Here is a 22,845-nt window from a genome sequence, read left to right as displayed (position 1 = left end):
GGAAACTTGGTCATTCTAAACTTTAGTTGTGTGTCACAGCTGTGCTTTAGGAATAAATGTAAGACTGCCTCTATCTTTTAGTGTAGTTCCTTATTTAGATGTTATACTGGTTCACTGAAGTTTATAGAGGGAGGGATTTGACAGGAGAAAGATTTCCCATATGGGTGTCCTCAATACTTGTGCTGCCTGGTGGTACTGCAGCTGTGTGTATAGCAGACTGCTGCTCTTAGCCACATCAGTTGAAATGAAAGCACAAGTGGTAAGGATGAGGAGAAGCACATTCTAGTAGTGGGGGATTATAAAATAAGCCGTTACTGTACATGGGCCTTGTGATGGATTCCCTGAAACAGCTTAACACAGCTGCATAAATGAGAAAAGCATCCTGGGTATACAAGTGACCTTACCAAGCCAGTGCTGCTTCAACAACCCTGTTCTTAATGAAAGTAACATTTCCAGCTTGTATGTGGTTTCAAGAGGTTTTGCCTTTGCACAGCTTTCCTTTATTCTCTTTCCCTGAAGCCATTTCAGTTTACTGTGAGTTTTCCTTTTTTAGGACTTATTATTTTTGGAAAGCATTCTGGAACATTTTGTGCATATGGTCCTCTGTAAATGTGCTGTTGCACTGATTAAAGCTGAAAGTATGAAACCTAGCCTTTCTGATGCAGTGCGGCAGGGGGAAAATGCTGAAACAATACTTTCTGAAAAGGAAAAAGAACACCAAAATCAACAAAAACCCACCCCAAAATAAACCAACAACTAAACTGGGAAAGACTGTGAGATGTATTCTTCACTATCCCCCAGTCTCTGTTTTCTCCCATAAATTGCATATATGCTGGTATGCTTCAAAAAAAACAAAACAAACCAATTAAAAAAAACAGCAAAAATCCCTTAAAGCAGATCCAGCACTTATTTTTGTAGTAATTGGTTTCTCTTCATTCACTGGTGACATTATGTCACTGCTGTAAGTATTTTTGTAATAGCACGGAAATCTGCCATGCATTGGAGTCATGTGAATACCTTTTGAGCCTGCTGTGCATTTCTGTTTGGGCTGCAGAAGGGAAGCAGCTCGTATGCAAAGGCTTGCACCCGACTGCTAGCATGGAAGGGAAACAGATGGAGAAAGGAAGCACTCCCTGCTTTTAGCCCACAGCGGAATATGCTCAGCTAACCTCAAGATGGATGACTTCTTGGGGAACATCAAGTAGGATAAGGAGGCAAGCAAGGGAGTGATGAGAAAGCATGATCTAGATACGAACAGAATTTCAGACTAATAGGAAGGATAGAGAGGAAGAGGTTGGGGAATAAGCTATGCAAATTGGTGAATCTTGCAGGTTTATTCACTTGGGGTAGGAATGTTGGTATGACTTTCCCAGTTGTAAGGGACTGGTTATCCAGTAGTGAAAAATCCAGTTTCCTGGCTTAAAGCTTAAGTGTGTCTTAGTAGGGCTGAAGAGAGTTAAGCGCATACTGTGTATCAGAGGTTAAAATGTGTTTCAGAATTTAGCCTGCCCACCAAGCTTCTAGCTGAGCAAACTCTAATGTTCCCTCTTGAAAATGGGATTTCTGCATCACCAGCAATTGCATTGGTGTTAGAAACCTTCATGGGAGAGAGGAGGTGAAAGCTAAACCGAGACATTTATGTGAAAGTCACAGGCCAAACCCTATGGCACAATTGAGGAATGAGAAACGAAACCCAAAAATTCAGGTCCCACTGGTTGCAATTGAGTCTTGGTTTGCAGAAAGGTACGTGCTGATTCCAGTTTCTAGAATTAGCAGCTCGGTCTGCCCTAGTGATTCCTTCCTGTAGCAGGGGCTATGTGCAGTTCAGCCCTCTGCTTTATGCTTTGCCTGTGCAGAAATCTACCTCTTTGGAATTCAAAGATGAAAGTGTGAAAGAAAGCTACCAAACACAGATGTTCTAAATCATCTGGTTACTGGGGGAGAGGGCAGAGTGTTACATGGGTTGTTTGGCTTTTCTGATTTCCTCTCTTCCTTTTCCACCTTTTCCAATTATCCTGGACAATTGAGTTGGCTGTGCTAAAAAGTCAGATGAATTAAGATTTTTCTAAACTGCCTGCAGGTAACTTTGAATGTGTTTTTTGTTTTGTTTTTTTTTTTTTGTTTTTTTTTTTTTTTTGTTTTTGTTTTTTTTTTTGTTTTTTGGGGGGGGGGAGTGGTTTTTTTTTTGTTTGTTTTTTTTTTTTTTTTTTTTTAGCTTTGTGGCCAGTTTAACTGAGCAGTTTAATTGAATTGTGAAGTTATCCCAAAATGTTAAAAATATAATTCTGTTTCTAAAAGCTTTCAATGCAACTGGTGTAGCTAGTCAAAGTAAGTAGAATTAAGGATTTCTTTCCTTTGCTGGCACCTAGACTTGGTCTTCCGGTAATTTTTCTTATCAAGTGGCCAAGAGGATGACTTGTTTTAAAGCTTGACTGCTTATTGAAAGTAGACAAAATAAGGATAAACAAAACCAGCAATGAAGGGTGAAGGGGAACCACAGTGCTCACATTAGGTCCCACCTGCAGTGTGACCATGAGGCAAGAACAATACTTGTGCTTCACCTTCAGAAAGAATGCTGTGCACACCCATCACTCATCCTGCTGCCAAGATCTTGGCTATGTGCGTTCAAGAGAAAGCAAACAATTTCTGAGTATTGTTCTGTGAAGAGGGAACTATATGGATAAAACAAAGACTTCTGATATACATGAGGATTGCCAGAATATCATTTTGGCAAGTGTCAAGTGTGGTGTTTAGAAGCAAGCCAGAAGCATTCCAAACACCTTGAACACTTCCCTAAATAAACTGTGAAGTATCTAGGTTGCAGACCTGGTTTCCTGCAAGGGTGACACAGGACATAACCGTGCCAAGCATCTTGAGCAACTGGAGAGCCTCAGACTGTCTGTCCGCCCCTGATATCTCATATCCTTGGTGCACCAGAACTACTCAAATCTGGTTTTCTTTCATGTCTTGAGCATATGATCTTCCAAAGATGACTTTTCCATGGGGACCTAGGAGTCCTGCTGTCACAAAGCAGGGGAAAATCAGAAAATGAATCATAATCCTTGGAAAATGTATGATGCTTTCAAAGGGAACTTGGATCAAGTGATGTAAGTTGGCAGCTTCTGAAGGTCTAGAAAATAAACGGGCAGAGATCCCCAAAGAGCTTAGGAAAAAGTCCTGCCATGTGTGAATGCACCGTCTTTGGAAACAGCTGATTGTGGTTTAAGAGTGAGTAGGAAGTATGGTCTGCATGGTTTCAGTGGAAGCTCATGTAGAAGTGAACTACTACTGGTGCGAGCAGGGCTGGCCATGTGCAGTGAGGGGAGCTCATGCTGAAGTATTGCTGGGAACGCTCCTTGATGAGAAGTCTTCAAGAGTGTCGGGGATGGCTGTAACCTGGGGGAATAAGTCCTCTTTGCTTTGTTCATAGCATTCCCTAAGAGGGTGTGTGGCCATAGAGGACAGTTTATTTTCTTATCAGTATTTATAGGTGTCTTTCAAAGGGCACATTAAAAAGAAAGCAAAAAAAAACCAACCCCTGTTGACATATGTACTGTTAACAGAGAAGAATATCCTCTCACCCACTTGCTATGTTTGTGGGAACTACTGGCTATAATAAATATTATCTTTGAAAACATCTCTATTTAAACTTAATCCTCCCATAACCTTTCAGCCTAGGCTGTGGCATGTGAAAATGGATCTGAAATGTCCTCACTCCATATGCTCATGCTACTGCTGGCTTCTGCCTCCTTGTTTCTAGGACCCATTAAAGAAGCCAGCTCATTCCTTAATGCTGTGTGTAAACAGGGGGAGTCACTTTTGATTCACATGAACCTGTGAATTGGTAAGCTGTCTCCCTGAGAGTATATCTCTGACAAATGTGTGTGTTCTGCAATGCACTCCAGTTAACTTTTGGAGGTGGAGGCCTGAGGAGTTGTTACGAAAGCTGCTTCCCCCTGAGCTGTAGGTATAAGGAATGTGCTAAAACAAGAGTCGGCTTTCAGAGAACTGAATGTCTGTCTAAATAACTTCCCAACCACCAACTCCCCTTTGGGAAGAAAGAATACCTTCTTATCTAGCCAGAATCTCTTTTATCTTCTAATTTTGCTACAGAAAAGTCAGGGCTGGGAACAAGTTTTGTAACTTGGCTGAAGCCTGAGGGAGGATCCTCACCTCGCAGGTGATACCTGTGCCCATTGTACCCTAACAATTCTGAGAGGGTTATCGATGCTGTCTTTCCCTGAATGGTTTTGCTGTCTTTGTGTCTCCTTCACATCCCACATTGAACTCAGCTTAGTGGGATGTTAGTGTAGGCATAACAACAGCAATTTACAGCATTCGTTATGGGGCAGCCCTGGCCTCTGAAAAACACCTGATAACATGGGACTTGAGTGACTTGGTAGCTGGAAAGAGATGAGAAACTGTGCCTGACTTTAGAAGACAGGCAAGAAACAGTGCTATGCTTTGGAGCAATCTATTAGTGAACTGAGGACAAGCAATAGTTGATATCCCCTCCCCTCCGAAAATATTATTGGTTTAGGTATCTCTAACTTGTTGTCCAGAGACCAGAACTGGACTGTTGGTTTCCAGGTGCAACCTTTGGGAGAGGAAAACACCTCTGGGGCAAGGTATCACACCTCAGGCAGCTCAGCAAATTCTGTGATGATTGCATGCCCTCTTCTATACCTTCCTGCCTGGTGCTGTGTCACCCAGCAAGGGCAGGGAAGGCCACCTTTAAAAGATACCTTGGTGAGACTTGCGGAAGTTTGTTATACTAATGAGGCTTAATTAAATTAAAATGGGGAAGACAGACCTGTCTTGATCTAATCAGAAGGGCCATTTGTTGAAGATGGTGTATTGCTTTGTCAGAGCTGTAATTCTGTGTAGAGCAGCAGGCTCTTAAGAAGAAAGCAGCCAGCTGTTGGCCTGGAGTATAGGTTAGATGCTGGCCTCTTTCCATTGAATATGAACTTTAAATCCATGTGGGAGATCTGACTTTGAGAGGAGAGGGCAGATGTACAGACTTGGCTTTCTTTACAAAGGACTTTTTTTTTTTTTTCGTGGTCTAATTATTGCTGAAGGAATTCTAGCAGGTGAGTGGCAGCATTCTCACCCCTTTCTGCATGGTAAGAGTTTGGTGAACAAAGCCTTGGCTCCTTGTCTGTGGAAGGTATGATAAATCTATAAGATGTGCTACAGGCGTAGTGGGATAGCTTCACTTCTTCCCTTCCCCCTCCAAATGAAGCAAGAAACAAAAGGAGCAGACAGAGTTTATTGTAGCGTCAGCTACAGACTTGCCACATGGCAGTTTAAATGTCATCTTGAAATGATATTTCAAGGCAGGGGTGTACGCAGACAAAGAATCCTTCTTCGGTAGAGACTAATTGACTTGAAAGCCCTTTTGTGAAGTGAATATGTGCACAGCAGTGACACGGATCTAAGGAAACCCTCTTGTCACTAGCATGACTTCCAGGTTTAATGACAAATTGCATATTCGCTCCCATAATGCAGCTTCTTTCTTTCCCCTGAGTAATTGGAAATGTGAGTTGTAGCTGTTTTGAGTTGTGTGTTTCTCTCGTCATTGCTGGTGTGTTGAGTTCATCTCAGAAGTACTTAAGGATGTGTAAGTCATACAGCTTTACCTAGTAGTAGGAGTATTAGTGCAGGTCTCCAATCTGTTCTCGCAGTTAGGAAAGAGTATAATATCCCCCTCTGCACTGCTCAAATACGTTTGGAGGTATCCAGCAGTTCTGCATTTCTGTGGGAAAGCTGGCTGAAAACAAAACCACCCCAAAACCCAAATTTACAATATGAATATACATTTAAGTGAAGAAGCTGTATCTGAATGGGATTTCCCTCAATTAAAAGTATTCCCTTGGTCAAGCGTAAAAAATCCATTATTTTCTGCGTTGTTGGTTTGTTTTGTTTTGGTTTTGTCCCCTGAGAGCTTTAGATCTTTGTGTAAGGAATAGCGTAATAGAAGTGTTGAAATGTGTCACCATGTGGTTTTGGGGGTGGGTCTGTTTTGAATTTTATTTTTGGGAGGGGGTTGTTTTTTGTTTTTTTTTTTTTGTGGGAGGGTTGTTTTTTGGGGGGTAAGGGGGGGATTTTTATTTTTATTTTTTACTCCAATCACTCACCCAGTTGTTTTTATCTCACTTTTCTCCTTCCTTCTTTGCAAAACCAGTACACACAGATTTTTAATGTCAACTTTCATTTGTGAGCACTGGAGTTACACATGGCAGTTACTGATTCAGGTCCAAAATTACCATTGGAGGTCTTGCAGACTAAAACCGTACTAACTTTTAGGACATGTGTTCTGCTGAGTCTTTTCCCTTCATTAAGGGTTGGAGTTCAACTTTGTGCTTTCTTGATTTCCCAGCTGTGCTTTGTGTGTGTGTACAAGTCTAGTTTTGTTGTGACAGTGCCTGATAGGCTGTGACTGTATCCCTCAGTCCTCAGGTATGAGCAGTATCACATCCTGCAGTTTTAATTGCTATGCTCTGTACCATCAGAACATTATATACCTGAGGTTTGGGAGCTGGTTTACATTCCTCCTCATAAGCATGTGTTTGCCTGCCTGCTTCCTGGCTGTCAGGATTGCTGTGCCTCTCCAGGTGGCTGAAGAAGCATTTGATTTATATATCCTAGCTGTCTAGTACAGCCTGCTGCATCTTGGAGACCTTCTGAAAGGTGGTGGGATGTAGGAAGGCTGTCACTCTTGAAGTTATTTTGAAGTAAATTCTCCAGATGCTATATCCTCTGGGGTTGTCTTGAAAGGAAAAGCTAAAATTAATTGTAAGCTAGGCAGTCTTCACACCTGAAATATTAGAGGGCGAGTGAAAAGTAATGATCTCTCTAGAATGCAACAAGTTTTAGTATTTCCTATGTGTAAGATTGCCTTTTCTGCTCCTGTTAGCTTGGGAACTGTGAATACTTGGTAGATTCCTAAATGACAGAATATGCAAAAGGTTGCTCTTGTTTGTTTCTGAATTTCCCTTTTCCTTCCCCTCCCCAGATGTTGTAGGTGTTTGGCTCAACACTTACTGTTTCTTGTCTTTGTTTTTGTAGACTGAGGTGCTCCTGATCAACCAGATCTTTCAGGAATTTTCAAAAAAGAGACTTTGGTGGGTAAAAGATGTGCCATGGAATGGTAGCACCAAAGAGCAACACAGGATCGTCTCTTGCCTTGACTAGACATGGGTTATGTCTTCTGCTAGTTATCTTTGGTACCTTTATCTTGGAAGCACAGGCCACAGGTAAGTGAAACCTTTGGAAACACTGCAGGGAGGAGGAGATACAGAAGTATGGAGGTGGCCTTATATTTTTATGGGGAAGCTGGTGATGGTTAATGCATTTATACCCATCTTTTGGTACTCGCAGGAAAAATTCCATTGCTGCTTGTTAAGCAGATGGCCGTGTTTGAACTGAAAATTTTATATATTAGTAAATAAGTGGTTTTCCTTTACTCTGTAATTTTTTTCCCCTCCACTTTTGTCATTTCACTGCAGTTGGGAGCACTTGGACCATCTCAAGAGCAAGGACCACATTTTAGCTGAGTGAGATTTTCATGTAGACAATCTTACCTGTATGCCCTGTAGCAACTGTTCATGTGAAATAATTTTGAAAGCACTGACTGTCTTCAGCTCTTTCCAGAGCTGATTAATCTGTTCAGTGTTCCCTTGTGTGCTATCTTCTGACACCTCAGCACCTGCTAACTGCACCCCTCTGTTAGATCCTCTTTTGCAGCTTCAGCTTTTCCCCTCTCCCCTTTCTAACTTTTTGATATTTATTTAATGGGCAAGTGTTGTGAATAATGTAAATAGCAGCATGATGGGATGATATGTAAATGTCAGCAGAGATGAGGGGATCTGCCTTTTAGAAATGAAAGGAAGAAAAAAGTATACTGGATGCTCACAAGGTGGCTCATGATGTAAAGTACATGCTTATTTACCCAGTATACCCTGAAATGTGTTTTCTCTCAGACCAACCTTGATGTAGCTTTTGTCTGTAAAGAGGTGCCTAATCATAAGTGGCATGGGGTGGAAGAAATAACTTTGTGTGCTCTTGCACAGAACTTTGAGGAGGTTAGTTCTGAAAAGGCGTGTGTGTTTGACTTCAGCATCTGTTGCAATGCAGAACATTAGCTTGCCTTTGAAAAGAAACTTGAGTTCTTGACATACTCTAAAAAGTCTTATTTATTTGACTTATCATGGCACCTGAAAATGTCCCATGACCAACACTCCTCAGCACCAGTGACGCTTGAATTGGCCTCTTCGTGGTAGAGCAGAATAAATGCTAGTTGCCGCATGTACTCAAAGCCAAGGTTATCCTACATGGAAAAGTCTGCTGGTGCTGAAAGCAGGAGGAGGAGCTGATCTCCTTTTAGTATTTCTGGCCCTTCAAGTTGGAAGGGAGAGGCTGCTGAAATTGATATCCCAGACTTGTACATCTTTCTGGCCTGATTTTGGCTTCGTAGGTACTGAGAGGTGGGGAGTACACACAAGAGAGTGACAAACTCTGGAGAAGAGAAGGCTGTGTGGAGACCTCATAGCAGCCTTCCAGTATCTGAAGGGGGCCTATAAGGGTGCTGGGGAGGGACTCTTCATTAGGGACTGTAGTGACAAGACAAGGGGTAACGGGTTCAAACTTAAACAGGGGAAGTTTAGATTGGATGTAAGGAAGAAGTTCTTTACTGTAAGGGTGGGCAGGCACTGGAATGAGTTGCCCAGGGAAGTTGTGAATGCTCCATCCCTGGCAGTGTTCAAGACCAAGTTGGATGTAGCCTTGGGCGATACGGTTTAGTGTGAGGTGTCCCTGCTCATGGCAGGGGGGTTGGAACTAGATGATCTTAAGGTCCTTTCCAACCCTAACTATTCTATGATTGTAACTGTCAAGAACACGTAGTCAGAGTGGGACAAGGTCCTTTTGGATCTGGTCTGTCCTTGTTTTTTTCCGGTCTTGCTGTTATTGGTGATAACGTCACTGCCTCATTTCAGATATGTCTGTCAGATATGCCTTCCAGCCTGGGGCTGGAGTGCACCATCCCTATCTGAAATGCCTATTACATTCTGCAGCACATTCAATTGAGTCTGTAATCAGTATGCAAATGCCTTGTGCTGCATGGGGCTGCTGCATGGGGAAAGGCAGCCACAAGACTGGCAAGCCTTCTTAGTATCATTTTTTGAGGCATCAGGTCACATTAACAAAAGCACTAGTTAAGCATGTCAGAAGACTCTTTTCTGCATTGTTTCCCTTTCTGTGTTACTTTTGCTTCAGGACCTGAAACCAGCTGTGGAAAACTGATCAAGGCAGATCATCAGCTAAATAGGATTATAGTGGCTGGGCATGAACCATTTCCTGAAGGGGAATTGAGAAAGTGAGTGCATGTGAAGGGAAGCCTAAGATCATAGCAGAGGGCAAGTCATGAAGGGGGAAAACATCCTAGGGAATGTCTTGCTGGGGAGAGCTTCTATGCACAGGTTTTGTGAGAGTGGGAGGTATCAAGCTAGTTGCTGGGAGGGATGGGGGTGCTCAGCAATGTGTCATGGGCCCGGAGAGCTGCACCTGCAGCAGCACGCCAGCCATGAGTAACACTAATGAGCAAGTCAGCCACGGAGGAGAGAGCCAGATGGAGAAACAAAGAACACTAGTGAGGCACTTGGAAAATCATCTTTCCCTCATCTTTGTCCCCCACCATCTTCGCTTCATTACTTTACAGAGCAAACGCTTTCAGAGCAGGCAGAGCAAAGCAACGTTAACATGAACCAACGGATTGTATTAAATCTCTTGGTGGTAATGCTTATCTTGAATAAAGGGCTAGCGTGACACGCTCATGGTTGCTACAAAAGCTGAAGAATGTTCTCATAAAAAGACAGACAAGATGGAGACAATGGCTGGCTCAGCTTTCAGTGAGAAAGCAGAGCTTGTGATTCATATGTTTAAAGCCATATGATGTATATTGTATTGCAATAATTTTGCTGTTTAGAAATTGTATTGCTTGAGTTCCAGGAGGCTTAGATATATTCATTTTGCGCACAGGAATGTGTTCTCTTTGCCACGTGTTTAATGCAGAGGGCAGACTCATTTCCAGTCAGCAAGCATCTGGTCTGTCCTCTGGTAATAAATTGATTTTTATTTATGCATGGATTTAAAGAAAAATCTTCAGTGTGTTGTCTCAAGCAATCTATCCAGATATCCTGGAGTGCCATGAGATGAGTATGATAAGTTGCTTAGTCACTAAACGCTGTAGAATTTGGAGAAACTGCTCCTTATTCACAGGAAGATATTCATGAATCCAAAAATAACTGCTGCACATATTTTAACACAAAACAAGTGCAGCATTTGGTGATGGGCAAGCAATAAGGCTGTGTCAGAAGAGGAGGATATATGAAAACTTCAGTGCTGTTCAGAAATGTATTTCGAGCCTTTATTGCTGTTTTGCCTTTTCTTCCCCCATCTGGGAAGTTCTCCAGGATTAGTTGGGGGAAGTAATGAAGGAATATGGAGGCAAAGAGGCTTGGAAAGCAGGGACCTAAAATACTGATGCTTAGATCTTCATTGTGTCTTCTGTTTTCTTTTGAGGGTTCATTTGGGATGTACCCTCATGAAAGAGCCAGGATGCGTAGTGGATAGAGGTGGGGAATTTTTGACATGTTGGAGAGGAGCAATAACACCCATATTACTTTTCTACAGATAATGCTTCTCCGTTATTTCTTTCTTGCTGTCTTCCTCCGTTCTCTAGCCCTTAAGGTTATTCCCAAGCTCTCGGAGGCCTTGTGTTTATATCTCATTCACAATAGTTCTCCTATCTGGCCAGGCTATTTTTGGAAGGATAACAATGGATCAGAATAAGTTGCTCATTAAATTTTAACATGTAGTCTCTGAAGTATTCTGAAAGCTTCCTATCATTTGTGTTCCAAATGATGTAATCTGTGTTGGATTCATAACCAGCTGTCAGAAACATATCAAAAAATAGGTTGGGCCTTTCATTATTGATAATAGTGTCACCTGGTCCTTGGAAATCCAAGTAAGGGTGTTGATAGAAGTATTAAACATCCCAAATTAAGCAAATATTGATACCCATAAAGGAAAGAGTTTAAATATTAACCTTTAAAAATTATTATTAATGCAGGCTGAGTGAATCTAAGTCCACTTAGGTTTTAGCTGCAGCCTGATTTGTTGGCTGATCACATGTGAAATGCTATAAAGCTAGCTCTTTAATTTTTGGGATTGCCATTAAAGTGAAAATTAAGCTTGAATAAACTGAAACAACTTCATTCCTGTGTGTTGTCTCTGATGCAAATGCAGCCGATCTGCCACTTGCTGTTCTAAGGTCTTTTCAGTGCCAAGGTTATTCTGCACAGCTCTTCAATACCACTGGTATTTATTTGCATTGCATAGAACAGCTTGTTAGAGCACACTCCAGTCACTGAGCGTGTTCAGACTTGTTCCTGCTCTTTGGGAATCTGTGCAAAGCAGAGGTTTCCTTTGTCTCTGATTGTGCAGCTGTAAGGAAGGCGTTTGTGCAGCTATGGATGAATTCAGTGGTCATGCAAACGAGGACACTGTAACATCAAATGGCCAGACAGAAATGTGGGGAGGTGTCATGCATGAACAAAGGATCAGATCTTGATTCTAACTTCCAAGCTTCATTTGATTGTTGATTTGGAGAAATTACAGGGTCAGCTCAAAAGAGGGTGTGGTTCTGCATGGAAGAACTACATGGGCAGAGAAGAGATTTAGAGCAGCCTTGAGGAGAAGGACTTGGGGGTGCTGGTCGATGAGAAAATGAACATGAGGTGGCATCAGTGTGCACTCGCAGCCCAGAAAGCCAACCATATCCTGCTCTGCATCAAAAGGAACGTGACCAGCAGGTCGAAGGAGGTGATCCTGCCCCTCTACTCTGCTCTTGGGAGACCTCACCTGGAGTATTGTGTGCAGTTCTGGTGTCCTCAACATAAAAAGGACATGGAACTGTTGGAACAAGTCCAGAGGAGGGCCACAAGGATGATCAGGGGACTGGAGCACCTCCCGTATGAAGATAGGCTGAGAAAGTTGGAGCTGTTGAGCCTGGAGAAGAGAAGGCTGTGTGGAGACCTCATAGCAGCCTTCCAGTATCTGAAGGGGACCTATAGGGATGCTGGGGAGGGACTCTTCATTAGGGACTGTAGTGATAGGACAAGGGGTAACGGGTTAAAACTTAGGGGAAGTTTAGATTGGATATAAGGAAGAAGTTCTTTACTGTAAGGGTGGTGAGACACTGGAATGAGTTGCCCAGGGAAGTTGTGAATGCTCCATCCCTGGCAGTGTTCAAGACCAGGTTAGACAGAACCTTGGGTGACATGGTTTAGTGTGAGGTGTCCCTGCCCATGGCAGGGGGGTTGGAACTAGATGATCTTAAGGTCCTTTACAACCCTAACTATTCTATGATTCTATGGAGAGAAGGGGAAGCACTTTCAGGTGCAATTCCTCCTCTCAGTCCCTTTGGAGACTTCAGTAAGGGCAGAGAGGTACAGAAGAGCATGGTGAAGAACTGTGGAATAATGGCCAGGCTGCAAAGGTGTCTGGGAAGTGGTTGCAGACAGGCCCAGAACTGCACTATTCAGATTGTAATACTCTTATTGTTACTACACTGATCCAGGCAGTGATATTTAAGCAACTGGTTTGAAGCGATTAATAGGTGTTTCAAGAAGCCACACAACTTCTTTATTTTTAACCAGTTCTAGTGGTTGAAGTATGAATTAAAGCTGTGTGGTGTTTACCTACCTGCTGGATTAAACCACAGCAGCATAATAGTAATCCTGAATTTTCCCTTTGTCTGTCGTAGGTTGGCTCAGCAAATCCAAAGGACCTGCATGTGAGTAGACTTACATTCAGTGCTGTAATATGAGAAATGAGTGTGATGTTTTATTGGTTAATGTAACTGGCTATGAGCTAGGATTCCCATCACACTTCTGTTGTGTTGGATAGGCTAAGATCTCTCTCTGTTTTCATTGTTGTCCATTGTATTTGGGAAAGATGACTGCCCTCAGTTTGAGAGAGGAAGGTCAAGTTTGTATGTTTCACTCTGCTTGAAGGGATTCCTGTGCCTTCTAGAGCATTTAACTTCAAATTACTCAAGAAAACACAAATAGAATAAATATTTGATTAAAGCACACAAAGAGATGCTGCTTGTGAGAATTTTGAGAGGCTGCCAGAGAGGATTGAGAGGACAGAGAAGGCAAGCTGAGGCAAAACCTTCTTTGTTCCCTTTAATCAAGAAAGATGAACATCTTATCACAGAGCATGACTCTGGATATATTCCATTGGACACTCCTGCTTCCTGCTTTCCATTTCTTGTGCTTGGAAAAAGTCTAAAGTCTTTCCAGTGGGCATGTTATCAATATAAATGTGGGAGGAATTGGGAAGCATATTTGGCTTCTGTATCTGTTCTAGCAGGAAAATAAGCTGCAGCTTGAGCTAGAATGAGACAGACACAGCTTGTAACAAGCTGTAGTCAGGAGTGATTGTAGGGAGCTGAAGGCACTTGAGTAGCAAGCTCAAAAGTGCTTGTACCTTTGTGAGAGTAGTTGAAACTCAGTGACAGGAGCATGGCATTGTCTCAAGAAGTTGTACCTGCTTATCTGTGTGCACTGATCTGCATCTAAAATTCATTTTCTTTCTAATGAACTGAAACTTCTGGGGAGTGTTCATCTTCCTCTGCAAGCAAAAATTCCCCTGGGGCTCTGCTTTTCAGAGCATTGTACTGGAGTTGGAGGACTGGTGAATTGCTTGGTTCCAGATGCAGTGGAAGGGATTTGAAGTAACTCCTTAGGTATGGGGCTGCTTAGGTGAGTTACAGGATGTGCTAGGTGGATTGGGCTTGTTGAAGAATAAAATGAGCTTTTTGGCTCAACCTAGTACAGTGATCCTTTTATTATAGAATGGGGAGGAGAACTTCTGGAGTTCCTGTGATGAGAAGACTGCCAGATCTCAAGAGGTGATGGGGATGCTCTCACACTGCTGTGTACCTTGGCCTGGCTGGTGCTTGCTGGAGGTGCCTCCTGTGTTCCTTTTCTGTAGGGCCAATGTTGTGAATGCAAGAATAAGTGCATTTATCTACTTGGTGTTAAAGGAAGCATTTCAGGGGAAGCAGAAGCCGAAGAACTGAACTGTAGGGTACCAAAAGAGCATCTTTATATCTTACAGGCTCAGCATTTTAGATCTAGCCAGTCATCTTAATTCTATGGGTAAAATTTTTCTTGTTTGAGATCAGAAAGAAACATGAATAATGCTTTTGAGATATATCTTTCACTTTGTCAGTAAAGGGAGAAGCATGTCTGATTTGAAAAATACTGTAGAGATAAGCATTTCTGGTGGATGAACATCTTGAATTTTCAGCTCTCAGGTAGGGAACAAGCATGGTAGGCCTGATGCATGCAGAGCCAGGCAGAGGCTGCTGCTGCTTTTCTGGCTTGAAGGAACATTTTCTATGTCCTGAGAAAAAGCTCAACAGAGTGTGAAATGAGTTTTGTGTCAGACATACCCTTAGGTATCCATAAAATTGTCCATCAGAGAATAAAACTGTTTTGTGATCCTATCAGTTTTGTTGTTAAGCCAACTTTGCATTCTCTTTTGCTTCTTTTTCAGTAGAGATATCAGCTGCTGAGACAACAGGTGAAGTTGTTCTGGTTTAGGTAGAACTAGAACATCTTGAAGGCAATGGAGGTACCTGGAGACTCTTAAGGCACAGAAAAGGACTAGAAGTGAGTGGAGATTTTTAGGAAGGTGGTAGAATAGATTGAAGGTGAGTAAGGGTCAGGGGAGAATAAGATTCTAGGAAGGAGAAGAGGGGAACAGAGCAGTACAGCAAAGCAGGGAGGTGAAGGCTTCCACAGGTGGAGTTGTGAAAAAGATCTTGGTGGTTTAAAAAAACAACTAGTTGTTTGATGGGTAAGTGTAGTGTAAGCCCTGAAAGAAGGTAGTATTTTTACTATGCAAGCAGTTCAGAATGGTTGAGAAGAGTATGGCCTTGGGAGGAAAAACTCTAGTAGAAGTATATATGGGTGTGTTTGTTTGTTTTTGGTTTTGGTTTGGTTTTTTTTTGGTTTTTGTTGTTTTTTTTTCTTAATACATCAGGATGCAGGATATGTCTTCGCAATATCAGGCTTTCAAGGCTTTTCCATACGCAGCAGGACTCGCTAAAGAGACACTGACAGAGAGTTTAAGAATTTGAGGGTTATGAAGCGTGTGTGCCCTCCAGGGACTGAAGCTTCAAGGCATGAATCTCCTCAAGGCAGAAGCAGAGGAGAGCAAAGATGACAGTTACTGAAGCACTGGCTGTGTCTGCATACAAGTGCTTTCACATCGTGGCTGGGGATCTGGTAGGGAGAGAAACTGCAAAAGACCATATAGCAACCATATATGAAACAAGACATAGGGAGGAATTTCAAGTGGAGGTTGCTGCTATGTTTAGAGAAATATCTGTTACTTTCTCAGAAAGTTCTGCTTTTCTTAGTTTGTGTTCAAATTAAAGAGTTAAAAGCTGCTTTGCTCTCCCCCATCATCCTGCATTTATTTGGCTGCTATACCCGCTGTAGAGGAACCCTTCCTTGTAAACAAGATAAACCTGTTAAAGCTGCTAGACCCTGGATCCTTGTCAGCACCAAGGTATTTGTTGGTCGCTGCTCATGTGATGTTTTCCTGGTGGGTCCTGTGTGTCACCCTATGCATGAAATGAAGTTATATCAGGGTAGGTTAGGGACTTCTGGTGATGCTTCTTTTCTGGACCTCCAGCATCCTGGAAATTGATATCCAGGAGACTTACCTGATGCTGCGGACACCTTTAGGAGCATGCTTCCTTTGTGTCACACAAAGCTCACAGCTGTTGGTTTATCCTTGCTGGAAGAGAAGTGTGGTTTTTTTAACATTGTTTCCTCTGGCCCATTCCACCCCTATCTTCAGATCAGCTAACTTTGAAACTCAGAGTCCTGGGGATGAACCTGAGTAACCAGTCTCCAGTAGCTGAAGGTTTAGACCTGCTGACGTGCTTTTTGGGAAGAGCCAGTACTGTCAGAGTCGAGCTGAGCCATATGTTATGCTGCAGCACATCTTTACTTCTCTTCAGCACAGGCAAAGGATCATAACTGTAATGCTCTGTATTATCCTAAAGCTAGCACTTCTTCCATTCTGTTGGTGGTTTTCTTTCCCTAGAAAAAGTAACTTCTGAATCCTCCTGGAGATCAGCCTTCAGGTTTCATTGTAAACACTTTTTTTGGCATAATTAACTTAGGTTGTATGATACTAAGAAAAGATAAAGGTTTTGTCATTTGAGTAGTTAGGTTTGACTGTGACTTTATTCATTGTTTTCTGTGTAAGCTGAAAAGCCTGAACATAGTCACAAGCTGCAATGAGTTTGCCTTGGAGTGCAACTCATAGTGAAATTCATTAAAATGGCAAGTTTGTTTTTCCAGTTGTATACTTTCAGTCCACCATTTCTTTGTCTTTCCCAGCAAGCTAGTTTTGTTGCAAATGTTGTGGTCAGCAGCCCAAAGGAGAAGTTAGTCTTGCTGCAATGTAGAAGTATGATGTCCTTGAGCTACTGTAATTTTAACCTTCGGGCCTTTCTGGTTTGAATTTCTTTATTTGTATTTACTTCTCAAATACTTGAATGTTAGCTTTAAGTTGATGGTTTTCACTTTGGTGGTGGTTGTTTCCTCCATGGCATTTAGTAAGCTAGACTATTTTGGAATAGTTGGGAGAGATGTACAGTGTTGGGAGAGCTGAGCTGTCAGTGTTTCCTTGGTCATGTTTGGTCCCACTTTAACCAGCTCTTTGCAGTCATGAGCTGATTCCATGTAAGAGTTGAGTTTGGATGGGTACTGGGGGGAGTGGCATGAGGGAAAGGGGATGTTGCAACCTGCCATCTGGTGTGCAGGTAGGGCTGCTCTTGGCATCCTTGATTCTTGCTGTCAGTAAAACCAAGAGAGACTGGTAGAAGCTGCTAATTAGGGGTGTTGTGAGGAGATTCATTCTCTTGACTGCAGTCAGGTGAGCAAAGGTTTGACTATTTTACTGCATACCTCTGGCCACTTCCCACTTGTTTCAGGCAGGTCGGGAGTATTTCACGCTTGGCTGTGTCAGGTGCTGTGGAGAGACTTGAGAGGATGAAAATGAATGTCTGTTCTGCATCCTATCCCAGCAGGGAAGCATCTATTGCTATGTCTGCTTCCATTTGTTGAACTCTTAATTAGTTTCTTGAAGTGGAGAACATTTTTCTCCTCACATTGGTTAGTTACTAGCACCAAGGGAGGGTGCCTGCAGAACTGAAGCTTTTGTAGCTTTAATTTAAAAATTATTTGGATTTGGTGGCAGCATTTCAAAGCTGCTTGCCTGTGTGCACCCTGCACAGAAGACACCAAACACATCTCCCTTCCCAGAGCAGTCTGTCACCTTTCTTCCTTCTGTGAGAATAGAGGTTGACCTCTTCATTAAATGCAGATACTTCTCTATAGGTAGAAGTTCAAACACCTAAGCAGCAGTGGGATGACTGAACTTCCAAGGTGACAAGAAAAGAAGTTCCTGTTTCTTTTCTAGCAGAAGGGTTTGGGCTCTCATGTATTATTTCTGTAGTGTTAAAGTAACTTCATCCACATAGTAAAGTGGGAATCACTGTAAACGCAGCAGTGTTAGTGGAAGGCAAATGTTGTTTCAGTCTTAAGCTTGATTTTCCAGTTAAGCTGTATTTCACTGAATGTAAAACTTAGCTTATTTACGTCTCAAACATTGTGGTGATGGTCTCCCTGTCAGTTGTTATATATTGTGTGGTGGCAGGATGAAACCTGTGGTGCCTGATCCTATCTCTGACCTCCCCACAGCAACTAGTTTGAGTTGCTTTTGCAGGGAAGTTGATGGCTCTCCATCCCTATGGAGTAGCTTTCTCCATGGGAGAGATTCCTCCCCAGGGCTAAGCTGGGTCATGGGGTTGTGAGGATAGATGTATGTGCGTTGATCAGTTTCTTTGAGCTCCCCTGTCCCAGTATCTGTTGTGCCCAGTTTAATGACCAGCTGTAGCAATTCTTACTGCTGTACGGTTGTTCAGCAGTAGCAAGAGCGCAGTTGGGGACCTTCTGCTTTGCCTTTTTTCAAGTCTTCCCCGAGCCCGTCTTTGTTCTGGTGTGTTTGGAGAGCACAAGGCCATGGTGTACGGCTGCTGTGCCCCGGGTCCCCGCCCCACGCATCAATTCATCAGCTTGATCTTTCCACCCCGGCTCCTCGGGAGGGTCGGATGGCAGCTGCGGCTCCTGTCAAGCATGATGCCGGGCAGGGAGCTTTAGGGAGGAGAGTTACAAAAGACCCAGCTTAAATTGTCTATGTAAGGGCACAGCAGAGGCTCTGTCATGCAGGCCTCACCTCACCACTTGTCTTCTGGTGCTATGGTTGTAATGACATTAGCATTTCAAAAAGGGGATTACCACAGTCCTCTGGTTCTGAGGGGAGGATGTTTTGGCTGTTACTTGACAAGCTGCTTTCTGGCCATCTCTCCTTTTATTTTTCTTGCATGTGGTTCCTGAAGGGTTGGCGAAGGTGGTTACACCATGTTAATCCTGGATTCTTGCTGCTGTTTGTTGGCCTAAATGTGGCTGGTAGATGTGAAGTTGTCACATTCTTGCTGTCACAGTTGACAGCACTTTCTTGCTGATTTGAAGAAACTGTCTTGAGAATTTCCTAATGGAAAAGTTAAATTAAACGCTGTATGTTGGGGTCACAAGTGTATGATGAAGTATCCTGAAGTCATGCTTATAGGAAGAAGTTAAGGTAGTTTGTCTCGTATATTTCAGCCAAAGGAAGTGGGCAGCACACGTCTTATTCATTGCCTGCCTTCCACACCTCTCGTGATACCAAAAAAGCGCTTTCTCTGCTCATGCATATGGTTTTATGGTGGTTCCTTGGGAAAACGATGGTGTTTTTATAAGGTGGCCTTTAAAAACAAAAATTCCTTTAGTGAAACTAAACTCCTGATGCTTGCAACTCTGGTGCATTACTGTCACCTCAGATCAATGTTCAGCTGATCTTCATTTTTCAGTGAGTTCACTTTTTCTTTCTGATGTTGCTTGTGCTGGAAATTTGCATTAAGTCCCTGTGTACACTGGGCCCTAGTGGAAAATCCCCATAGCTGCTATCTCCTCTCCAGTTCCATTAGCTGTAGAAATGGTGGGTCAGATGCTTAGGTTAAAGTCTTCATATGCCTTAATCTTTGCATGTGCCCATAAGGACTTGCATGTTCATGTAGGGCATAGCTTACTAAGTGGTTTTGCAAAGCAGTGCTGGTTTGAGTCGGGGCCTTCCCTTGCTCTGGGTGTTGCTGGGAGCAGCCTTGGGCTGGGACTCCCGGAGTGAGTCCTGGCTCCTGTGCAGAGACAAACAGCCAGACATCAGCTGGAAGAGCTGCATAGGTCTTTGAGAGAGGTGGCAGGCCTGGGCCATAGATAAGCTGTCCCTCAGGGCATCAGGGAGGAGGAGAAATACAGTTTTCTCCGTAAACACAGTACCGTTTACTTGGTGTGCTGAGGAAGGGAGGCATTTAACTTTTCCATGTGAAAACAGGAACTGTGGAAGGCCTTCCAGGAGTGTGGTGGCTGCTGACGTGTGTGTTGATTCAGTGTATTTCTAACTCTGCCAGTCTCCAGGCCTGTTCTAAGCTGTGTATTTCTGTAGGGCACACATCTGTCCATAAGCTTCAACAAGGATGGAGTCTGTGTCTACACAGTAAGATGTCAGCAAGGATGGTGGAGCTTTTGGGTGCCTTGTGCCTCAGATGAGCTGGACAGGAAGCACAAAGCAGCAGAGATGCAAGTCTCTATGGTCACTGTCTTGTCCTGTCCCTTTTTCTGGTTCTGCAGATGCACCAGCAGGCACAGCTATGCAAATCTGCTGGCTGTCTCCTTGGGAAGTTAGTCACTGAGTCGCTGTGCCACCAACTCTAGTAGCACAGGCTTTTGAATTTGCATTTAAACTAAGCTGCTGTGCATCTTTGTGTGGCTGGTTTTGGAATGTGTGAGTTCCTGCATCCTCTTTTCAAAGCACCTTTTCTGGTAATGATGTTAGGAATTAAATATTCAGAATTATGGCGGAAGCAGGCTGGAGAGAAAACTGTAAATCTGAACGCTGTGAATGGAAAACCTGAGAACTAAAGAATGCACAAAACAACAAACAGCCTTGATTCTGAGGGGCTGATCAAAATTTGGGTTTACTTGGCAAGGGGACACCCTCTGTCATTCTTTCCAGTCTCATGGCAATTACTGTTTTAAGGCTTGCAAGAGAAAGATAAGGGCTGCAAAAATTAGAATTAGTAAGTGCTGGTCATAGTGTTTAGTGATATAAGAGCATTTATAATTATGGAGCAAGAGGAGGGGAAAAAAGCATGAAGGAGAAAGTAGTTTTATTTCCCTTGCTCCCTATTTGGTTTAATGAATTTAATTACTTGGAAATAGCTAGTAGCAAACTTGTGGGCTTTTCCAAATGTGCTTTTAACAAGACAGCAAATTTTAAAAGAAGAGGCAATTCAGTAAAAATAATTGAACACATAAGAACTTAACTGCTGTATCCCCCATTGCAAGTGCTTTCTGTCAGTAGATGTTAAGAGAACTAAATTAATATGCCTCTGATGTACTGGGAGGGAAGAAACCAGGGCAAGAAGACACAATTCTAAATGCAGGGAAGCAAGTGAGTTACCAACTTTCAAATAGATCCTTATAATAAAGTTGTTCGTTCTTTTGTTCCTGTCAGCATGAAATAGAGACAAATATGGCAAGGAAATGGCTGAGCAGAGTAATGGGATTCTGTGTAACAAGCAGCAAGAGTGCAGGAGGCAAGAGAAAGGAGATGGGGCAGAATGCCAAAAAAGGAATTTTGTATAAAAGAAGCTTGTATCAGAAATCCCTCCCTTCTTAATGGTATAGTTTAGTTTCCATTAAATTGTTTGCTCTTTTGTCAGCTTAAACTGGTCTTTATAAAGTGATACGGTGGCTAAGCAAGTAAATAGCAAAGAAAAATTGCATTGCATCTTCTTTAAATCAGGGAAGATATCTGGTGGGATGGCTTTGGTGTCAGATATATTTACCGTTAAATGAAATTTTCCAAAGTGCTTGCGTCCTACTGGTAATCACTGGTTGGGAGAGAATGTCTCAAGTCATGTGAGCACTGCCCAGTGTGTTTAACAATCTGAAAGAGGGATTTAGTATCCTGCTGCTTAAATTTGCAGGCAATGCAGTGCTGAAGTAGAGCAAAATTCCAGTGGTGACTTGAGTAATCCAAGACTACTCTGAGCGACAGAGCAACTGAATAACATCTGGAAATTGATGAACAGAGTTGCTTCAGGAAGGCAGGGTAGAGCCATATGCTTTTTCATTTCCTCTTGGTGGCTATGTACCCCCAGACAATAGTAATTATCTGTAATAATAAGTCTACCACCAGCACAACAGAGTTTCCTATTTCCAGCTTGTCCAGTTCTGTGATGAGGACAGACACATTGTCAGAGTTGTCTGGGCCCTGAATACTGATGGAGGGAAGCTTAATTCTCCAGATGCAATTCTACCTGAAAAGATGCTTCTGTGTTCCCAGTTTGCCCAGTATCAACAGGCTTTTCTGTTATCTTCAGCATTGGTATGAGCCCTACTGTGAGGACTCCCCAGGCCGTAATTTATTAGAAACCAGTGTGCTGAATAAAGTAATTTTATGCAGCAATGGTGAGACAGTTTGTGGTTTTCTTGGAGATATTTTTTGTCAAGTCATCAAGCAGAGTGTTTGAAAGCTACATGCATGTATTTTGGTCAGTCTCCTCAGGTGCTCAAATATGGAACAAGCATATCCCCTGACTGGAGCCAGTACAGATGGTATAGGACAGAAGTAGCTGTTTATTCTTGTCCTTGAAGCAGCTCTTGCAAAACCATCCTTCCTGTTATGTGGAGTCCTGCAGCCCCGGAGATCTTGACTGCAACATATTTCTGTCTGTACAGGTTTTTTGTGCTTCCAGACAGCTTACTTCAGTCTAGTAGGCTGTGATTGCTCAATTGGCTTTCCATGTTCCTGTTGGTGTGAACCTTGTTTTTAAATGTTTTAACCATTTTTCTGAGGGGTGCCAGGTCCCTAATTTTGTACCTATATTTGCCTGACCTCCTCTCAGAATGGAGCATTACAGAAAAACTACTTTTCTGGGAGCTTTTTGCAGAGTCTAGACTGGAAATCTGTTGCCAGTAAATGTGTTAGGGTGGGATTAGAAGTTTCAAAGGACGTGTAGTAATAGTACATGTAGTTCTGCCTGCAACATGATGACAGCTTCTTACTTTCAACCTGCTTTAAATGTGGTTTTGCTTTCCAGTGCAAGCAGTTTCCGTAATTGTCAAAGGTCTGTGCCTCTGAATAAGAAGTTATATGACACAAACAGCTTCTGTTATGGAGGAATGGTCTTGTTGGAGTGTGTTCTACGCACTGGGGTGATATTCCTTGCCATTGTGGAGCTGAAGAGGAGCGGGAAGGGATAACTTCAGAAAGTGCAGCTATTGAGAAGAAAACGCAGGTGCAGTTGTGTAGCTCGTTCTTCCCTGCAGAAGGGTACTGCAGAAGGGACGCTAGGCCTGGCACTGTGGTTGTTGCAGGATAGTGTGGGTTCAGCATCCTTCCAGAGCAGTAGAAGAGGTATTGTGACTTGGTTTCTGTTTACCCTGTGAGCTAAAGAGTAAATGTCAACTGTCTGATTGTTTCTTCCACCCTGAGAATAAGAGTGACAGCGACAGCTTTGATGTGCAGTAACTACGTTGCTATGATTTGCCTTCATGGCTTTAGGTTCTGATGCTTGTGGGGATA

At 42.8% G+C, this 22,845-nt stretch overlaps 1 protein-coding gene across 3 annotated transcripts in view; it reads left to right on the top strand.

Moving 5' to 3' along the window:
• Window positions 1-22,845, top strand: part of SUSD6 (sushi domain containing 6) — an 80,895-nt gene that overhangs the window by 30,779 nt on the left and 27,271 nt on the right. For 2 of the 3 annotated variants that reach the window (XM_061463251.1, XM_061463250.1), the window contains exons 2-3: window positions 7,072-7,259; window positions 12,830-12,859. In XM_061463251.1, the coding sequence (XP_061319235.1) occupies window positions 7,139-7,259; window positions 12,830-12,859 (151 nt within the window). In that variant the 5' untranslated portion in view covers window positions 7,072-7,138. Of the gene's footprint in view, window positions 1-7,071; window positions 7,260-12,829; window positions 12,860-22,845 lie in introns of those variants that run through there. The other variant, XM_061463252.1, reaches the window with a different exon arrangement.

This window comes from Pezoporus flaviventris, unplaced genomic scaffold (assembly GCF_033815535.1).
Source record: "Pezoporus flaviventris isolate CSIRO_AGI_PZ_B2104156 unplaced genomic scaffold, CSIRO_AGI_Pfla_v1 ptg000036l, whole genome shotgun sequence".
Lineage (NCBI taxonomy): Eukaryota > Metazoa > Chordata > Aves > Psittaciformes > Psittacidae > Pezoporus > Pezoporus flaviventris.
This window is presented reverse-complemented; position numbering and strand designations above follow the sequence as displayed.